This window comes from Sinohyriopsis cumingii, chromosome 2 (genome assembly GCF_028554795.1).
Source record: "Sinohyriopsis cumingii isolate HCF-2022 chromosome 2, ASM2855479v2, whole genome shotgun sequence".
In the NCBI taxonomy this organism is placed as follows: Eukaryota; Metazoa; Mollusca; class Bivalvia; order Unionida; family Unionidae; genus Sinohyriopsis; species Sinohyriopsis cumingii.
This window is the reverse complement of record NC_142962.1, coordinates 141,999,480-142,021,761: the sequence shown is the minus strand read 5'-3', so window position 1 is coordinate 142,021,761 and position 22,282 is coordinate 141,999,480. Positions and strand designations below refer to the sequence as shown.

The 22,282-nt window shown below is 32.7% G+C and overlaps 1 protein-coding gene across 1 annotated transcript in view; it reads left to right on the top strand.

Moving 5' to 3' along the window:
- The window catches only part of LOC149805969 (adhesion G protein-coupled receptor L2-like), a 66,699-nt gene that overhangs the window by 26,375 nt on the left and 18,042 nt on the right, over nucleotides 1-22,282 (top strand). Inside the window, exons 11-19 of the mRNA XM_089950763.1 lie at nucleotides 3,992-4,093; nucleotides 8,341-8,560; nucleotides 8,895-9,047; nucleotides 9,775-9,844; nucleotides 15,042-15,171; nucleotides 16,789-16,850; nucleotides 18,009-18,132; nucleotides 20,127-20,236; nucleotides 21,630-21,729. Of these exons, the coding sequence (XP_089806889.1) occupies nucleotides 3,992-4,093; nucleotides 8,341-8,560; nucleotides 8,895-9,047; nucleotides 9,775-9,844; nucleotides 15,042-15,171; nucleotides 16,789-16,850; nucleotides 18,009-18,132; nucleotides 20,127-20,236; nucleotides 21,630-21,729 (1,071 nt within the window). The remainder of the gene's footprint in view (nucleotides 1-3,991; nucleotides 4,094-8,340; nucleotides 8,561-8,894; nucleotides 9,048-9,774; nucleotides 9,845-15,041; nucleotides 15,172-16,788; nucleotides 16,851-18,008; nucleotides 18,133-20,126; nucleotides 20,237-21,629; nucleotides 21,730-22,282) is intronic.

Below are 22,282 nucleotides of genomic sequence, written 5' to 3'. Positions count from 1 at the left end.
ATATATATATATATATATATATATATATATATATATATATATATATATATATATATATATGTGTGTGTGTGTGTGTGTGTGTGTGTGTGTGTGTGTGTGTTGCAAAGGCAGTAGTATTGACGTTGTTAGGCTGTATTTATTGTCAGGTCCACTGTATAATTGACAAAGAAATGGTTTCTTTTCAGTTTACATTTCTCCTTTATCGTGCAAAACGTGATATATAGAAATGATGATTACGACAGATACCAATCATGAATATTGTATTAATGCATAAAAGTCATGAAAATAGATTTGTCCATACTCATTAAGATCTATCACTTTGTTGTCTAAAAGTTCTTCATTCTGGATTGGAAAGTCTTCACTATTCCTTCTCTGCCATGTATTGACATTAGGACAATTTCTAATGCGGTCAAGCACTTTGAACATTCCTTACACAGATAATACAAGTTCTATATTTTGCTTCTGGCCCAAAATGTATGATATTGGTAGGTTGGTATACTTATTTCCTACGAGTAACTCACTATATTTTCTTACCACCACTAACTTTCACATAGGCACCACTCAAACTTTCTGAACATTCGTGTGTGAAATCTGTATGCTTAATATATCGTTTATTTATTTATTTAGCAAAGGAGAGGGATTTATATAAGTGATCGGTGTTGTTTCCTTATCCCTGCCATTTTCTGCCTAACATTTATTGAAAGACTCAGCAACTAAATATTGTTTAAACCAATATGCAATTAATTAATCTTATGAAACTATTACGATTCTGCGTGTTCACTTTTTGTGCAAAGTGCTTCTGCCTTCAAAGCAATAAAGTAAAACAGCGTTTTCACGAGGTCTTTCATCTTGTACGTTAGTTTTTGTTGGGTTTAACGCCTTTTTTGAGCACCAGATAGGCTATACATGGCGGCCAGTATAAATGGTGGAGGAAGAATCCCGGAAAAGCCCAGAAAGAACCACCGACCCACGAGAAGCTACTGGCAAGCTTTCTCACGTACCCACATTGGCCGAGCTCGAGACGGAACTCACGCAAACAGAGGTGAGATGGCAGTGATCCGTAACGGTGAGCGCTTGAGACCACTCTGGGTCACAGGGGCTCGTATTGTTGCTTAAAACTGACCTGTCATACATGTACTATATAATAACTACAGGGGAGGACACTTCTCTCCTTTCTGGCGCAACCCATTTAAGAATAAACGCTGTTATTACAAGCCACATTTCGCGTAGCGTAATCAATTTGGTACCGATGTTTAGCTCAGGCATTCGACTGTGTATCCCTATCAAACGTTTGACTTAATATGATACCTTTAAGGAATGCCAAATCATTTTCCCACAGTACCGCTCGACATGTACCTGATCGGGCCCGCTTAATATGCAAGAACAAAGATCTGAATGGAATACTATCCTCTCATTAATTAAAAGAAAATGACGTCCTGTATTTATTTTATAACTTATTTTCAGTTGGCCAATGAGCGTCAAAGGGTGTCACTCGTAACGGTGTGGATACTGCTACATTTTGCGCAAGCTTGTTCTTAATTTATACACAATTTTGAATGATTCTCCTGGCCATATATGGACATTTGTTTAGATACTTGTGTTCGTGCATTTCGAATCAGAACGAGGCTCTCGTCTCTTCTCACTGAAACCGACGTCGTCTGAGTACGTCATCAGACAGACAATTCTGCCGCATCAGCCTCTTCGTTTCAAGAAACGCGTGAATCTCCTAGCTTACTCAATCAAGGGAAATTTTAGGAATTGTCTTGTTCAGCAACTTGCACAAGTTACCGTGTAAATTTCGCTGACTTTTGGATGCAAGAGAAATGTGCAGTACAGTGGGGGTTTCGCACTTGCTCGTAAGGGCGCAATCTTTATTAAAATAGTATACAGTTGTAATACAGAAATAAATAAAAATTACTCTCAATATATTTTAGTGGAAAATAACTTTCAATATAATTTAATGAAAAATTACTTTTTAATACGATTTAGAGAAAATTTTAATCTTAATACTTTACTCAAAAATTCTGGCCTAATAATATATGTCAAAGAAAACAAATCTGATAGATAGTTTGAATAAACCTCCTGATGTATTACCAATACTCACAGTATTTTGCACGGCTCATTGAAATTTATTAATTATATAAATTATCAGATTTTCAACATGTTTCAAAACACCTATCAAAGAAACTAACAGATTTAGACAAAAATTTAACAAAAAATGTAACGTAACCAGATGCATGGTGTAATTTCTCTTTAATTTATGTTTTAAAACGGATTCCATGATCATGCCATATTTGTTCTTTTGCATTTATCCAAACATCTATTTATTGTATCCATATTACATTTATCAGTATTTTAGATCATGTTATGACTTTGTTATTAGTACATTCACTTGCTGGTCTCTCTCTCTCTCTCTCTCTCTCACACACACACACACAGTTCCTTATATTAACTTAATCTGTAATGTTAATATGTAGGTGTACATGTTAATATAGTTATTCTTTGTACGGGGAAGAACTATTAATAGATTTTAAGAACATGTCGTTCTTTCAACGGGGAAACGCTGTTGGTTATAAAATCTTGTCGTTCTTTCAACGGGGAAACGCTATTGGTAATAAAAGCTTGTCATTCTTTGTACGGGTAAACGCTATTGGTTATAAAGAAAACTTCTCATTCATTATATGGGAAAGGACTATCAATATATTGCAAACACTTATATTTTCTTTGTACGGGGAATGGGTATCACTAGTTTGTAAGAACTTACCATTCTTTGTACGGCAGAGGGCCATTACTATAATACAAGTCACACGGGTCGTGTAGGCATTCAACACCGACTATTTCAGTAACGGGTTTCATTGTTAGAACTTGGTTCTAAAAGTGACAAGTATTCAGTTCATTTGGATTCGTATACACCCATATTCCTTTGAAAGGGCATTATTTAGACGCCCCAAGAGGTGCAAACGGCAAAATCAATGTTAAAGAATGTAGACATTTTTGGATGAAATTGACGATTCCACTCGACGCGCTCTTATGGCCATCATTGTAAAAGTCCATAGCGATATATAATTTTCATCTGGGAGTTTCTTGATGACAGTTTAGGTGCAGAACATTCAATAATCAGAATCGAATAGACTGTGCTTAAAGAAAGTTAGCGTTAAATTTTAAAAGAAAAATTAATACATCATTTAAAATGAGAAAATGCGCATACAATGTGACTTGTACTATAGAATGTAATAGCTTGTCATTCTCTTTACAGGGAAGGACTATTACTAGGGTGTAAGAACGTATCATTCTTTATAAGGGCAACATCTATTGCTAGGTTGGTAGAACTTGTCATTCTCTGTACGGGGAAAAGCTATTACTAGTTTGTAAGAATTTGTCTGACCCAATTGTGCCGACGTTTTTTGAGGCCATAAAATAAGATTCAAACGAAAGACAACAAATCAAGAAGCTACTTTCGCTGAGGTTACCTTAGCTCTACAAGTCCTTGCTACTTGGTGCGTACTTTCGATCTAAGTACAAATACATATTTTCCACATTGATCGGGCTCTCTATACTGGATTGTCTGGATTTATGCATCCCTTTTGAAACAGTAAAAATGCTACTGTATTAAGTAACGGGTTTCTTCAAGTTTCGGACATCTTCGAGACTATTATGAAATATCGCCCGGATAGGATTTACAATGGCTAAAATGGTGCAAATGTAAACAGATCAAAGTTATTTGAAAACAAGTTGCTGAAAACGGTTGGCTAATGACCATCCGTTTCGCCTAAATGGGCACTGAATTATAGAACATCAGATGTTATATATTTTAGAAGATAAAAAGAAGCGATTATTTTATTTATCAAACTGATGTATATATACAAAAAGCCAACGCGAAAAGGTATATGAATCTGACATTAGGCCCAACGTCCCCACATAGATTAAACAGCAAGAGAACTCGCAGAGATATGTTAATTTCAACTAATAGTTGCATAACTATTTTTTCTAGGTAATTATGCTGGAGGTTGTGGAATGGTCCGATGGTCGTCAGAATTACGCCAGGGCCCAAGAAGTCTTTCCAACTTTGGAAGAAACAAATGAATTCATGGAGGTGAACAGAACAAAAATTAACCGCAAATGCTATGATATTTTGATGTTTCCGTTGTTTTTTTAAGGTATCTGATTTTTTTCCAGAAGTGGTATGTGAGCATTTGTCTACTAAGTAGAACTGGTTGAACTCTGCAGGCACATGAATTAAATGTGTTATTTAAGCCTGTAGTAGTCTTTATACGAGGTTCAGAACTAGTCGATCTTAATTTGTTTAGTCATAGTTTTGTGTTTGTATGGGGGGGCACGAGAACATTCAAAAGTAACATTAATACGTTATTAAACCTCCTCATAGTTTTGTGTATCACCGTTGAAAATCAAAGATAGGAAAGCACCAGACCAGTCAGAGTACGAAGACAACTAGCAAACATTAATTCGGAAAATTATTATCATTTGGCAAAAACAGGTATAAGTTATGAAGAAAATAGAACAAATAATGGACTCAGCATATAAAATATTTTTAGATTAAAAATCAATGGAATGAAAAAACTGACATAGCCTGAAATAATTCCAGAGTTTGAAAGGATTAAAAATATCTTTGGATTATTTTTGATAAAGTCGAAGTTACTGTAAGTGAAGGATCTTTAGATGACTTCTTAACAGGACCCAACGACAACGTAGCCAGCATAAAGTATTATCTGGGTGTTTTCTTTTTTAAAAACCGTTTTATATGAGGGACAAAGAATATTATTAACACGTCTGAAATTCGACCATGAAAGTCCAGTTGCTTCCATAAATGGGGCCCCGAGTGGCCGAGTGGTCTAAAGCGCTCACCGTTCCGGATCACTGCCATCTCACCTCTGCCTGCGCGGGTTCGAGTCAAAGAATCGGCTAGCGTGGGTACGTGGGAAAGCCTGCCAGTAGCTTCTCGTGGGCCGGTGGTTCTTCCCTGGGTTTTCCAGGGTTCTTCCTCCACCAGTTAATACTGGCCGCCATGTATGGCCTATCTTGTGCTGAAAAATGGCGTTAAACCAGAAAACAACAACAACAAAAAGCTTCCATGAATACGAATCATTTATGGCAAGAAATCAAATGGGGAAAAAAGAAAAGAAAATAGATTGAATTGAAAACATGGACAACTGAAAAGTCTGCCTAAATTACACACGCAAGTAAGTAAGATCTTGATACAGTGGGGCCAATATAAGTTACATAGATAGCCAAATTCAGGTTCAAATTATTGGTGTATGTATGTGTGATTTGGATTTTTAGGTAGCTTTATATATAAAAAAAAACTCAGTCATATCGCTACGATGTCTGCAGTGTAGCAGTTTATAGAGATGTCTAGCACAGTCACATTATCCTGACACCAGACCAACCCGTCCTAACACTAATTTCTTAATGCTGAGCACTTAGCGAGGCAGCTGTTAGTATAATTTTTATACGTTTTTATACGTTTTTGGTATGACTCGGCTGGGATTCGAACCCGTGTACTCCCGCATCCTAAGCGGATGCTCTAACCATTAGGCCACTGGAGTGGTCTCACATTGATGGTATCCAAGTATATGAAAAACACAAACAAATATCCAAGTACATTTTGACAGTGATATAAACCTTTATGTTGTACTTATAAAGTGAAAACGAATAGTGAGATGAAATAGGGAGATGACATATACAATATACTTAGATAAATCTTCTACGAGTGAAAAAGATGAAAATATACAGTTTTGTGAAGAAGAAGAAAAAAACAGGAAAGTGGAAGATTTGTTGGAAAATATTGAATATATTTCAACTTATTCTGACAAGAAGTATATTAATAGAACGGTTTAACAGAACGTTAAAGACTTGAATGTGGAATTATTTCACTAAAGATGAAACCAAAATATGGGTCGACCATTTACCAAAGCTAAACTCATCACAGACCAATAAATATGAATCAAGTCAGAGCACGAAAGGAAGAAAGCATAAAATAAATCAATTTTATGCTGCTATTTGAAAACTGGTACATTTGTAATGCATACATTTGAAATAGCTGAAACAGGTATAATTTTTATAAAAAATCTTTGTGAAGGTTATCTTCCTAACTTTACTGAGATATTCACAATCAGGCAAATAGTATTAGGTGATCCAGTTGCTTATAAGCTGGAAACTTGAAGGAAGAAGATATACAAGGAATATTATATTAACAAGATTTAGACACACATGATGACATAAACAAAGTTGAAAACATCTTACAAAAACAAAATGAAGAAATGGTAAATATTATGTACTAGTGAAATAGAAAGGATATTATGAATGGTTCATCAGTTGTGATTCAGCTGGAAACAGTGTGCTATTAAATTAATTTGGTATCAAAAGTACATCTCTTATCATGAGATGCTGTGCCAAAGTGTGATTGATATTGCAGAAGTGAAACTCTGTAATCAAAGCATTTAGAGAAAATTCATGTTTAATGGTCCTCAGTATTAAGGATAAAATGCAGTGGAAACTCTTATCACTGAATCTTATCGCATATGTCTTAAACAAATAGATCTTTTACCTTACCCACAAAACTCTTTAATTTAATTTCTTCTTGAAAAGTCCAGGACGTTCCTTGTCCTTGTGAAGTATGACAAACACATTGACCTAAAATAGTCACATGTCTCGTAAAATTCGCTGTTTCTTGGGCAAGATGTCTATTGAGTTGTCTACACTGTAATGTACCTTTTTGTGTTATGATACGTTTTAGTGTTGACTGATACAATTCAAATATTATTTGACACATATACTTATGTCTGTATTGTCAATTTATGTACGATGACAAATTTTAAAAACTTTTTAATGCTTCCATAATGACGATATCCATCATTTGAAGTAAATATGACCAACGTATGTCAACACGTCTTACCTTGTATGTATCGATTATTCTGACCAATTTAATGTAATTTTTCTATAAACTTCGCTGTATATTCCTTCTAATATTTCACATACATTTACCCGGTACATATGTATATTGAACGGATGCTCAGTTTTTTCATTCATTTTCTATTTTCAATAAACATTTATTGAATCAATTGCTGTATCTAACCAAACTGTATGTCATCTTTATTTTTTCCATTTGGGTAAATCTCAGTATAAATTTTCTCTTAAAATGAATCATGTCTAACATGCATTTTGTACTGTCGCTCATTTTCTGTCCGTATTCGTTAGGTAAAATGTCTAAAAAAATGTTCAGTTACATCATTCATATTCCTTCTGTTCATTGACTTAGTAGGTTGTGGTCAGGTATACAATTATCTGTATTCATCTTCTCTCTGTCCTTAATGTGTCTCTTTATTAGTATAATCATTAAGTCTTGCTGTACTCTAACAGAACCAAATTGTTGAATTTTTGGAATAATAATTTTCTTTACATATGCATCAGTGCTATTAAAAATTCTTATAAATCTTCATTGAATTACTCCTAATATAATCTTGTAACTTTTTAGTGGTAAGTCATTTTTAATTTGCTTATTCAATTGTCTCTGTTTATTTTCTTCTCTGATTACATAATAATCGAGCCTTAATTTTTTTTCTTATGTGGAATTGGGAAATTGGCAATGTAATCGATTGCATTATTTTTCACATATATATGCATGTAAATTTGCATAATTCACCAGGAAGGTTGGGTTGGTACCTTTTTTCCTTCAAAGATAATTTACTAATGTTCTGCTATTGAGTAGTTATTTATTAGATACTCAATTATCAATGTGTGCTGTAGATACAGGCCACAGTTGAATTCAGGGTCAGAGAGTAAGATGCTATTTGAATACATGTACTCACTTTGCTGGGGTGTAATTATTAGATACTCAATTATCAATGTATGCTGTAGATACAGGCTACAGTTGAATTCAGGATCAGAGAATAAGATGCTATTTCAATACTCACCCTGCCACGGTGTACTTATTGGATACACAATTTTCAATGTGGGCAATATAATGGTCGCACTTTAATTCAGGGTCAATGAGTAAGAAAGTAATCACATAGCCACATATGTATACTAAATCTCAGTGAATTAATAACTTTAAATTTCTTTAACCTCAAATGCTTTAGTACTTCAATAGTTACAAAATGTTTTTAATACCAATTTAAGAGATGCGCTCTGCTTTAGCAAAAGCAAACAAACTGATTGCAAAACCAAATCTTCCAAATGTCACAAAACATTAATTCTTATTTCACTCCTAATTCAGGTCAATATGTCTCAAGACAAATGTACAAATATAATACACATAAAAAAAAAATGTTAGGTGCATGACATATATTTTAAACATTTTCATGCTTCCTTTTCTCTCTGTAGATTGTGGCTGATATTGTGAACAACCTGCTGAATCAGAAGAACAGTGAAGGATGGCAGGCTACACAGCCTGCCGGTACTGAGGCTGACAATCTCCTCCAGGTCATGAAAACATTTGCACGTGTCCTTGGCAGAAGCTTAAATTACCAAGTGACAGATGGAAACATAAAGGGGACATTTGGCTTTGAGCAGGCATACTTCAAATTAGCCAGGAATAGGATAGGTATTATGCTAGACAGGGAAGTAATGCTGGAATAAAAAATAATTACACATGAACCATATGGCTTCAATACCTAATTATAATCACATGTATAATTTACACCTAATACATTCCAGTATATGAGGCATTTACCTGTACCATATGCAGTACCAATAACACTTCATGAGAAGAAAGTGAAAAGACTTGCATTTTACCTATTCCATCCTCTAAACCTCGAAGATATTGTTATTTTTATGAACACTTGGCCCATTTGTTATCTTAAACTCTTTACCTTCAAATTTATCTTGTGCCTGGTTGTCAACATCTATGGTAATAAAACAACCAATTTTTCTTTTAGAGTTCAGTGTAGAGGTTCAGTGGGTTGAAGACTTTCAGGGGACTCATTTTCCAAATAAAATAGATACTGCAGAGTACAGCATTCAGTCACGCTATGGAAGTATTGAGATCTCTGACCGCCTACTGGAGTTAACCAACTCATCCAATTTACCCGGTAGGTTCAATGCTCACATTGCAACTACTGTCATTTGTGAATTGTTAGAAAATATTTATGAATGAGTTCAGTTGGTAATCACCCTACTATTTCTATAGGAATGAGTTCATTTGGCAATCACACTACTATTTCTATAGAAATGAGTTCAATTGGTGATCACCCTACTAATTCTATAGGAATCAGTTCAACTGGTAATCACACTATTATTTATTTATGAATTAGTTCAGTTGGTATTCACCCTACTGTTTCCTTAGGAATGAGTTTAATTGGTAATCACACTACTATTTCTTTAGGAATAAGTTTAATTGGTAATCACATCACTATTTCTTTAGGAATTAGTTTAATTGGTAATCACACTACTATTTCTATAGGAATGAGTTCAGATGGTAATCACACTATGATTTATTTTGTTTGTTCTTAAGCCAAGAAATGAATACATGAAATATTGAATAGCTTTTCATTTTTGTTTTGTAAATTTACAGTGGTATATAAAAATTCTTGACTTACTGGATATATAACATATTTAAGCAACCTCAGCACCGCACAAAGCAGTAAGATTTCAGACAATTTTCTATTTAATCTTATTCATTCACAAACAGAAAACAAGAAATTAGTGGATAGAATTTTCATTGGGGAATTCCATGAGAATTTTCATGGCTCATCATGAGACTCTGGAAGAGCAAGGTTAGTGGGGAATTAAACAAAGGTAAAATTTTTCCACTTACAGCTTTTGTGAAGATCTCGAGTTTGCGTTTCAGGGGCATGGCAGGCATATTGCCAAATCATGATCCAAAAAGGTGAGAAAATCATTTTATTTGTGTTGTTCTCCTGGGCTAGCATTAGTTTTTGATACACCACGATAAAATAAATTACTGCTAGTTTGCACAGAATGTGCAAATTATAATATTTGTTTGAATAAAAGTCAACTCTATGAAATATATTCCTGCAAACAAAAGATGTCATTGAATTAGATTGGCAATGAAGAAACATGGCACTAATATTCAAAACCATTCAGTCAATGGAAATTTGAGGGAGATTTATTTTAAGTAATCATACACCCTAATTTGTCCTCATTATTGTAAACTTTGAAAAATAAATTATTTGTTCTTCTTATTTGATTTAAATCACATGAAGCTAGTATTTTATTTTACTTAGGTATACGAGGTCATAATGCTACAAAAAAGAAAGAAAAATGATTGAATAGTTAAATATACTTCTAAAGATGCCCTATAAAGATACGTTTTCTCTGAATCTCAGCAGGATCTGTATACACTCCTAAATCCATAAAATCATATCCGCTGTATTTTAAAGGTTGAATACATTAACATGTTATGTATTTTTATGCTGTATCCTACTGCATTATATATATATATATATATATATATATATATATATATATATATATATATATATATATATATATATATATATGACTGTATATTTGTGTCTGCATGTATATGAAAGTGTATAAATTCTGTTTTGATTGAATGTTTGTGCATGCAATAGATTTGTTTTACTGCATGCATCAAACATGCCACAATCAATTTCTGTAGCAACCTTAAACATATGGGTATGTACTTGTTGATGGTCAGTTGGCAATATTATTACTCTATGTCTAAAATTTTTTAACAGAAAAAAGTGAAACCAACAATTTAAGTAAAATCAACAAACAATTTATTTATCTAAAAGTACATGAAAATTCAAGACACTCTTACTGTATTGTGAATTAAATCCCAAATAATCCTAAATGTCTTAACACAAATCCAAAATATAGAATGTTTTGAATGAATTCCAATGGTTTTGAATGTCCTGTTAAAAAACAATGATGAAGTCCAGAATGTCTTTGAATGAATTTAAAATATAAATCCAAAGTGGAGTGTATAAATCCATGTTGTGAATGAGCACTTTAGTAATTCCAATGAATATTTTAAAAAATTGATTCCTCTGAAATTATATCTGAACACAATTGTAAAGTCTGACCAAAATGGATTCCACACAGACTGACTTAAAACAATAATAACTTTTTTGCACACATTGATATGCATTTTTACTTGATCTACAATATAATAGAATGTGAATATTGACAACAGAACAATATAGCCTAATTTTAAACAAGACTGACCTTGAACATTTGCTATGTAAACATGTTGCTTACATCTTACAATCATGGACAAAAGTTAGCAATGTAAGCATACTGTTTGCAACATACAACAAATGACAAAAGTAAATTACACAATATAAATGAAATATATATAGCACCACCCCTCACAAAGAAAAAGAAAAGGTTGTACAATAAAGTTTTCTTTTATATATTTGTCAAATATGCATATGACACTATAATAATTCTAATTGCATAAGAAGATGTCTTTTGATTCCCCCTAAGCAATATCTGATTTTGGTTTTCATTTTGTTCATGAAAGTCAGGGAATTGTGATAATTGAATCAAATAACCTGAGAAAGAGCTGAACATATATTTCGAAATGTTGCAAGACCAGTGCCAAAGCCAAAAATTCTTTCTCAGTTATGGAATAATTTCTCTTTTGCTTGTTTATTTTGTTTGTAGAAAAATAACACACTTGTTGAATGAATACTCCATGAATGCCCACACCACTTTCATCAAGAGACATTTACAACAATTGACTGAAATCTGGTGCTGAAGGAACTGGTGCACCTTTCAGTATGGCATTTAATTTGTAAAAAGACTCTTGACATTTGTCACACCAACAAAACTTTGATTTTTTGCTCAACAAATTTGTCAAAGATTCACCAGTTATGGAGAAATTTGAGCAAAATTACCAATAATATGAAGCCATACCCAAAAAGTTAAGTTTTTACTAACTCAGAGGTAGCTTTGACTAGACCTTGTCTCACAAATGTGTCTTAAAATGTAACACAACCATGGTAAGACTCAATGTTCTCTGAATTAACCATCAAATTTGCATCACTGAGTTGATCAAAGAATTTCTGACTGGTTTCCAAGTGATGTTTCCAGGTCTCATTGTAGATGGTGATGTCATTGAGATATGCATCACAATTATCCAGACCAGATGCTAACACGTTCATCACATGCTGAAATGATGCCTAAGAATTGTTTATTCCGGATGACATTGCTTTATACTGATAAAGCCTATTTGGATTTGCAAATATGGAAATTTCATTTGCTCTTTCCATGAATGGAATTTGCCATAATCCTTTTAACAGGTCAACTTAATGATATAGTTTGCGTTTACAATTTTGTTAACTAAACCATTTATTCTTGGCATTGGAAATGACTGCATTTCGGAGACACTGTTCACTTTTCTATAGTCAGTGCTCCATATGTGGAATATATTATCTGATTTAGGCACAATAATATATGTGAACTCCAGTTACATTTACACTGCTCTATAATATGAGTTTCCAGTAAATATTGAATTTCTTTCTCCAAAATATTTCTTCTTAAATGTATTCATCATGTAAGGATGCTGTTGCATGGGTATAGAATCTATAATATCTGCATCATGATAGATTTTATTTGTTCATGTTGCAACTTCTCGAAACAAGTGCTCATATTCATATAATAACTTTTCATTTTTTTCCTGTTGTGTTAAAATTTCTGGTCCAGATTGTTTAATATTTCTGAATTCTGAAGATTGTTTAAATGAGAGTCACTACAGTCAGATTGTATTCCATCATTTATATCATCACTGTATAGAATATGTACAACTAAATTAATTGAAAATAATTAACTGTGCCATCTCTATCAAAATACTCCTTTAACATTTTTATATGACAAAGTTAATTTTGTTTCTGCCTCCCAGGAATGTTAAGTACATAATTGAAGTCATTTATGTCCTTTTCAATTATATAAGTATAATAAAACCATAAAATTTAGCCCAAAGAGGATTTTCAAGGTATGGACAAGAGAGTCAGAGCTCTATCACCAGGCTGAAAACTCCCTTCCAGTGTATTTCTGTGATATTTTCATTTAATTTTTAACTGAGTATATTAAACATTAGCTACATTACAAGCCTCTGACAATTTATATTTCAAATCAGAGACATAGTCAAGAAGATTAATCTTTGAAATATTTGAAAGAAATTTTCTTTTAATGACTTCAATGATCTACAGACAGTATATTTAAAAACTAGTTGAAAAGGACTAAAACCTAATGATTCTTTAACTGATTCCCTAACTGCAAATGAGAGTTAAAAACACCCTTATCCCAATCCTTTCTGTATCAAAGTAATATGACTGAATCATATTTTTCATTATTTGATAAAATATTTCTGAAACCCCTTGACTTTGAGGGTGATAGGCAGAAAATTTAAACTGTCGGATGTCTAATTTATGCATAACTTGTTGGAAAATTCCAGAGATAAAATTTTATCCTTGATCAGACTTGACAGATTTGGAAAGGTCAGCAAGAGTAAAACCTTTACTAAAGCTTTTACATTGATTTTAGTTTTAATATTTCACAAAGGAATTGCCTCTGGATATCTTGTGGATGCACACATTATGATCAACATGTATTGGTTGCCAGATTTAGTCTTAGTCAAGTGACAAACACAAGTCCACCATTATTTCGCTAACTTTTTGTCAAATGCATGAATAGGTTGCAGATGAGCCTTAGGTATCTTCTGACTGGGTTTTCATACCATTTGACAAGTGTGATAAGATCTACAGTACTGAGAAACATCACTTTAAAGTTTTGCCTGATAAAAATGATTCAAGAGATCTTTTGATAAGTCTTCTTGACTCCCAACTGACTGGCCAGGACGTTTCATGGGCTAGATTACGAATTTCCTGTCTATATGACTTTAGAGAGAAAATTTGATAGTTGACTTACCACTTATCACATTAGGCACACCATTTTTCAGAAAGTAATGAACTGGAACCCTTGTGGCTTCAGTTTCACTAATAGACCTCTGAAGCAAACAGGAGTTCTCTTGATCTTGCTTCTGTTCAACAAAGAGTAATAGTCTTTTGTTACCCTTATTAGAATAGAGAGAATTTGTCAACTAAAAAATCATTTCCTGATCAACATCATTCTCAAGAGCACTTCTTGTCATAGCTCTGGTAACTGCACACACATGATACAAATCAGGGATTTTACTCTCACCTTCTATAGATAAAAAAATCACTGCTACCACAGACCAGAAACCAAACTGACAAATTGGAGAAGATCATTAACAAAGCCTTACTCTTCTGCCTCAATAAGAACACTTTCACTAGAAGACTTCTCAGACAAAGGCAAAGTAACTGATAACAAAAGACTTTGAGAAACGCCATGCCCCTTAATATTTTAATAGGGATAGGATTGGCAGAATCACCAATAAGTGATATAAAACCTTTCAACATGAATGGTTAAATTCTCCAAATTATAATCATGCTGGGGTTTGTTTCACCAAGCAAATCTACTGCTTTCAGCAAGAGATAAGGATTTCAGATCAGTCTTATCAGAAGTTCAACTTCTAAAAGCTGTGCTGATTTTATATTTGGAAGTACTCATATGAGAATAAGATGACCTTTTACCAAACAACTGCTGAAAGGAAAACTTATTAACAAATGAAATTTTGTGAGTCAAGGAATAATCATCAGCTCTAAGAGCAGCACTTTTTCAATGTTTCCACTTATTGTTCAGTTCTAATTTCTATTTTTCTATATTGCATTGCTATTCTTCCCTATGCATCTGCATCTGTATTTCCCTGTAATCTCTCTCTGTCTCTGTGCCTCTTTCTTTTCCCTCTGCATTTATTTCTCTTCTCACTTTATGTAATTGCATTCTATTTCCCTCTCCTCATTTTGTCTCTCTCTCCTTTTCCTTTCTCTGACTTTGCCCCTCTTCTCTATCTCTCTCTCTCTCTTAATTTGCATTTCCATCATTTCCTTCTGTAGCTGGAGCTTTCTTAAGTCCAGTTCCATCAGGTATTTTTAGCTGTAATTCCTTTAATTTCATAATATATATATATATATATATGTTTGTATATAAAATCATCTTTTTGAATTTTCTAGCACCGGGATGGAGGCAAAGGAGGACAATGTGAATACACCAATCATAGCAATGTTCATTTTTCCTGTAGATGACTTAGATCTGTCCAGGAATCTGTCTTCATTAATCACATATACCCTCCCCTATTCAGATGTAAGTATTCTAATTATGACTAAATGCAGTAGTGCCAGTATTACAGTTTGTTTTGCTCCCTCAAATTTAGTGATCTTTGATAAAGTGCCTATTAAAAAGAGGAACAAATACGACTTACTTCTAGCAGCATGAACTAAGTGATACTAACAGCAAACTTAGCATCTACTATGTGTGTGATTTTTCTCACACGAGGTCTCTGGTGAGCATATTATCATAGCCTCTTTACTTTTTTATCAGCTATGTATAAATGGTACAAATTATTATTAATTATAACACAACATTACCATTAACAGTAACACAGAATTTGATGATTGCTAAGATAATGTAACTGCTTCTTTCCTCCAGTGTATTTTGTTGCTGTTGTTATTGTTTATTTGTTTAATGCTGTTGTTATTATTGTTGTTTAATGCATATTTTCACTACAGATGAAGTAGCAATTATTCACCTTCATGCTCTACATATATAATTACATGTGTATCTATCTGTCATGATTATCCAGCGTTGATGATATTGGCCATGAACAATCCCCAATTTCTAATTTGCCTGCTATAAATGATAAATAAATAAATAAATTTAAAAAGAGAGCATATGCCATTGGATTTTTTTCTTTTATGACATATAGCAAGTTACCAAGGGCATGTGTGTCAAATTGGGGACCTGTGGATATGTCTTGTGTGATATGGCAAGTTAACAAGGGCATGTGTGTCAAACCAGGGAACTGTGGATATGTCTTTCATGCTTAGAATCTGGCATATGCACAGGACCTAAAATACTTTGCCTTTTTAGTTAGATATGTCTCAATGACATTTATTGTCATAATGTGGCATTGCAGTAAATATGACAACAGATGGCACTGATTACAATATTCCATCATGAATTATGCTAGCATTTAACTTGCAACTTTACTACATCGCATATTTCAGGTCATTATGTATTTTTATGGTTATTTAGATTAACACATCATGAAATGAATTGCCAAAAATGCAGAGACAATATTCAGCAATGGAACAATGTGATGTAGAATGTTGATGTATGTAATATAAAAATATGTACATAGAATAATTCACATGGAATTTGAAGATATTAAGTTGTAGTATTTCAATATCAGACCTATCAAATTTAGAAATAAATATTGGCAGTTGTAAAGATGCAATGAAGAATGTACATCCTACAAACATAAAAAAATGCAAAATAGAAAAATGGAAAATAAAATAATGCAAAATAGAATAATGCAAAATAGAATAATGCAAAGTAGAATAATGCATTATATATTACAAGAAAAAACATCCACATAATTATGGTGGTGATCCCCTATAATATCAGTGTCAGGTGAGGTGAAGGTATTAAAAATCACAAGCTTCACAAAAAATGACACAAGAAAGTTGAACAGGTAATTCAGCTTGTAATCAAACAATTGAGAACAGTTATTTTTTACTAGTGCTATTGTCTGTAAAAGTTTCCATCACTAAGGTTTTACATCCAGCAGTTCATTTCAGACATTGCTACACAATGTTAGCTTTGATAAGAAAATCAGTAGTAATTTAATAAGTTCAAGTGAAATTGAAATAAAATGGTATACTTTTGCATTATTTTCATAACAATTTATTTTACTTACAGACATTCAACATATCAAATCCAGAATGTGTCCGGCTGGTCCATGGCAAAATCAATGGAACAAGGTTAGAATGAACTGAACACCATGTGTCAATCATAATGCAGCTTTCTTTCAATAATATATTTTCATGTCCTGTTGAAGGAAAGAGGTAATCTGGTGGAAAAACTGAACTTGACCTTAAAAGCCATGGCCACAACATGACAGAGAGCCCATGTGCACACATATTTATGCCCATGTCATAGAAAAACTGCCAGTCCACATGTAAGGTGCACTGAAGATGTCTGTAGAATGTCAGATTTACAGCTGATCATAAATATAATAAACAAATACCAGTGCACTTTTACAAACAAAAACAGAAAATCATGAAAATAGGAAAAGGAACAATGAGAATATCACATTGGAATGGTCACTGTTAAACAGAAAAACTGCCAGTCCACAAGTAAAGTGCATGGAAGATGTCTGTGCCAATTGAAGAAGACCTGAGGATGGATGAGGAGGTCTCAACACTAAATGTTGACCTTTGACCTCTTATTTTGGATGGCAAACAGTAGTGACATAAAATTTTATTTAACTCCAGATCGTTCTTATCTGGACGTTTCCAACAAGATATCAAGATAAAATCACAGGACCAATCTTAATGTCTAAGAGCTCCAACCATTTCTTAGCAAATCCACAGTAAGGAGAGGTTGGGTGGAGTTTATTTCCATTGAGAAACTTTCAAATCTGCACTGGATATGCAAGTATAATAATACATTTAGCATAATTAGCAAACGTTGACTCCCCAGTTTATTTTTCATGAGGAAAATAAAATATTAAATCATGGTGTCTTCATACCATTCAAATGCTAGCATTTGGATGGAGAACATAACTGTAAAGTTTCTTGGTAGAGCATCTATTGTAATCATTCTGTTATATTGGAAACTTCCATACTTGTACCATGTAGAATCCTATACAGATTTGTAACATTATAGACCTTCATGCTAAATTTCAGCATCTAAAACAAAAGGTGGAAGCTAGACTTTTAGCATTAAAGCCTTTTTAGCTACTATGAACTCAATCTCAAACCCTACTTCTTCTCATAAGAACTGCCAAGAATCATTTGAAATAAAAATAAATGTCTCTATATACAAAGGGTGGAACTCAAAATAAGGTAAAAAAATGAAAAGAATAAAAAATGTTCAGAATAGATCTAATCAAAATGCAAATGTTTTTATTTCTGTAGAATCAAAATGTGGCAGTGGACCAGAGAGGGCTGTCAACTGATGAGAGACATGGGTAAATCTGGGACTTGTAAATGTTCATCTCCAGGCATCTTTGCTATTACAACGGACATGTATAACGATAATGTAAGTAGAATTAATAAATACTTTTACCACGTTTTTATTGGACAGTTTAAGGAAAATGACGTTACAACATAATTTCACAGTTTATTTGTCAATATTTACAGTCTAATTCCAAACTTGCATCTTGAGAGTTGAAGTTAGAATGATGTTACTAAAGAATATGCCATTCATTTAAAAAGAACTGCTGAACTTCAACCTTCATGCCATACATTTAAAAAGAACTGCTGAACTTCAACCTTCATGCCATGCATTTAAAAAGAACTGCTGAACGTCAACCTTCATACCATTCCTTTAAAAAGAACTGCTGAACTTCAACCATCATGCCATGCATTTAAAAACAACTGCTGAACTTCAACCATCATGCCATGCATTTAAAAACAACTGCTGAACTTCAACCATCATGCCATGCATTTAAAAACAACTGCTGAACTTCAACCTTCATCAGTGATTGTTGTCAAAATAATGCTATGTTGTACTTATTGTTATGATTTTTGCATTCAGAGAAAAGTGGTGACTTGCAGAAAAATGACAATATTTGACATGAAGTGTACCTATCATTACTTAAAGTCACTGGACCTGAGTATGTATGGTATAGAATAATGTTTTAATTTTACATCAATATTAAAAAAATCAACAGGATAAATTACTTCAAAGTGTGGTTTTGGTTGTTTCCCAAAGTGTTCATGCCAAAGAAATTACAGATCATGGTACAATTTGGCCATATATAAAATGATATAACCATTTTCTGACAGGCACTTAAAGTAGGTCTCATCGCATTACTTTTTCCTAGCAATGGAGGGAGGGCATATATCTGATGAAATTATTTTTGAAAATCTATAATCACCAACAAATCTTCTTACTAATATGTTGACTATATCATTATTTCAGTCATTTTGTAAATTTTGTTATTAGATATAGTGATATTTTATTCTTTATAGTGATATTTTATTCTTTATATACATTTTCTCAATATATACAATGATAATTTAGCCAGTGTTTACATTTTGTCAAAAGATACAGTGATATTTTAGTCAGTGTATACATTTTGTCAACATATGTAGTGATATTTATACACCTTGTCAACAGATATAGTGATATTTTAGTCACTGTATACATTTTGTTAACAGACAGTAATATTTTAGTCAGTGTTTATCTTTTGTCATCAGATATAGTAATATTTAACTATGCATCCAATAAATTTTTGTCAAAACAAGAGCAAACAAAATGTATCCATCAAGCATATGCTATAGGTATATAGCCTTTATTCTCATTATAGTAAACGATGTTTGCAATACTTCCTGACCTTGATAAAGTTTTCCATGAATTATATTAGTGTATGTACGGGGTAAAGAAGAAAGGTCATCAATAAAGATTTCCACAGATTATATTAGTGCATGTATTGAGTAAAGAAGGTCATCAAGAAAGTTTTCATGGATTATATTAGTGTATGTATTGGGTAAAGAAAAACGGCCTTCAATAAAGTTTTTGGTGGATTATATTAGTGTATGTATTGGATAAAGAAGAAAGGCCTTCAATAAAGTTTTCATGGATTATATTAGCGTATGTATTGGGTAAAGAAGAAAGACCATGGGTATAGGATCTATAATATCTGCATCATGATAGATTTTATTTGTTCATGTTGCAACTTCTCAAAACAAGTGCTCATATTCATATAATAACTTTTCATTTTTTTCCTGTTGTGTTAAAATTTCTGGTCCAGTTTGCTAACTGTACATTATTGATGGGTTTTTAATTGACAATACAAGGATGTTCATTGAAGGAAAACAATATTGCATATATTTGAGGAGCCTTTTTCAGGAGAATGTTGACAATTTTCAGGTAAAAGTGTATAGCTTAAAAGAAATTATATCTCTGGAAAAACATTTGCAACTTTACAGTTGCTTTGAAATCTTAACTAGATCTTTTTCTTAACATAGTTTCTGATGACAATTACCAACATCCATGTTGATTTTAACCTGACATTAATCCAATTCCAGTGGAACAAAGGAGAAGTCCGCCCTTTACTTATGAATTTTGCGTCCTACACTGGTTGTGCTAGTTCTGCTGTGTTGTGCCTTCTAACTTATTTATTGCATCTATATTTCAGGTGAGTAATTATTGTAAAAAGGTATATAGGTAGACAATAAGTGTATAAATATGGGTTAAAAACTGGCTGCTGTCTCTAAATTGAACATAATACTTGGAATTTGGACCAAAGGAGTGGTCTAAATGTAATGACAACGAAATCATGATCAGTTATATTTTGTGAACTTAGAATCTTGTCCTAATTAACTTAAAACTTATCTATCTATCTATCTATCTATTTTGTATGTGAACTAGATTTTCCCAAATGTCAGTCATGAATTTTCCTCTACCAGACAAAAGGTATTGTAATATGTAAGAAATAAAACTTTCATGTCCACTGTCAACATAGTGAGTTCAGTATAAGATATGTATGTATCAAATGTATCAAGCTTATAAAATATGCATGTCTCCAGTCTTCAAATGTATCAAGCTTATAAAATATGTATGTTTATAGTCTTCAAATGTATCAAGCTTATAAAATATGAATGTCTCCAGTCTTCAAATGTATCAAGCTTATAAAATATGCATGTCTCCAGTCTTCAAATGTATCAAGCTTATAAAATATGTATGTTTATAGTCTTTAAATGTATCAAGCTTATAAAATATGCATGTCTCCAGTCTTCAAATGTATCAAGCTTATAAAATATGCATGTCTCCAGTCTTCAAATGTATCAAGCTTATAAAATATGCATGTCTCCAGTCTTCAAATGTATCAAGCTTATAAAATATGCATGTCTCCAGTCTTCAAATGTATCAAGCTTATAAAATATGCATGTCTCCAGTCTTCAAATGTATCAAGCTTATAAAATATGCATGTCTCCAGTCTTCAAATGTATCAGTATTTAGTTCATGATTTATGCATGTTTCCAGTCTTCAAATGTATCAGTATTTAGTTCATGATTTATGCATGTTTCCAGTCTTCAAATATGTCAGTATCAAGTTCATGACATATGCATGTTTCCAGTCTTCAAATGTATCAGTTTTGAGATCATGAGATATGCATGTTTCCAGTCTTCAAATGTGTCAGTATCAAGCTTATAAAATATGCATGTCTCCATTTTTTGAATGTGTCAGTATCAAGTTCATGACATATGCATGTTTCCAGTCTTCAAATGTATCAGTATTTAGTTCATGATTTATGCATGTTTCCAGTCTTCAAATGTATCAGGGTCAAGTTTTTTAGGATATGTTTGTCTTGAATCAATATCAAATAAATGTCATTTAGTCAGAAAAATGCATAATATGGTCTAATATATTTTCTAGCTGCAAACTCCATTTTTACACACAATGTTATTGGTAGGATACAATTAGGTTTTGGTGAAGTATTTTGAAGGAAAAGTCAAGTATTGGCTCCTTGTGTATAGAAAATAACATGTACAATTCTTTTTTATTTTCTTCTTTATTTTTTACAACAGGACATCATCCAACACGGCATTTCTTCACAAGAATTTGTCAGTATCTATTGTCTTTAGTCAGATTGTCTACATGGTTGGCATTGATAGATATGAGAATATGGTATGTAATTAACTCCCTTTTATAGAAATTTCTTGAAATTTTATTCCAAGCGTTATACAGTTTGGCAGCTAATATGGAAAACAATATGGTGTCCATATTTTCAAACAGTATAAATAATATGTTGGTTTTAGTTGATGCAAGAAATGAGGAGGTTTATCCATCACAAAAATGTGCATCTACAACCTTTTGGTTGTTAATTTACTATTTAGCTTAGCAATGTGTGTTCAAACATTTCATACAGTAAATTTATAGAAGAGAAATAGAAAGTGCTGTACAGTTTCAATACAAATTTAAACCCATGCAGTTCAATTTACCGATTACTATCATCCCCAAATCAGAAAGTTGTACAGACATACAGTCCATCTTGAAATTTAAAGATTGCTGTCCGACTCAGCCAGTGATACCATAAACAAATTGGTAAAGAACTTTTGGGTGTAAATCTCACCAATTACGCATAAAAGAGATGCTAAAAGAAAAGAAAATTCAGTCCAGAGAATCTGCATCACCATGAGGTTAATACCATATTCAACACTGCTTATGTTTGTTGTTTGTG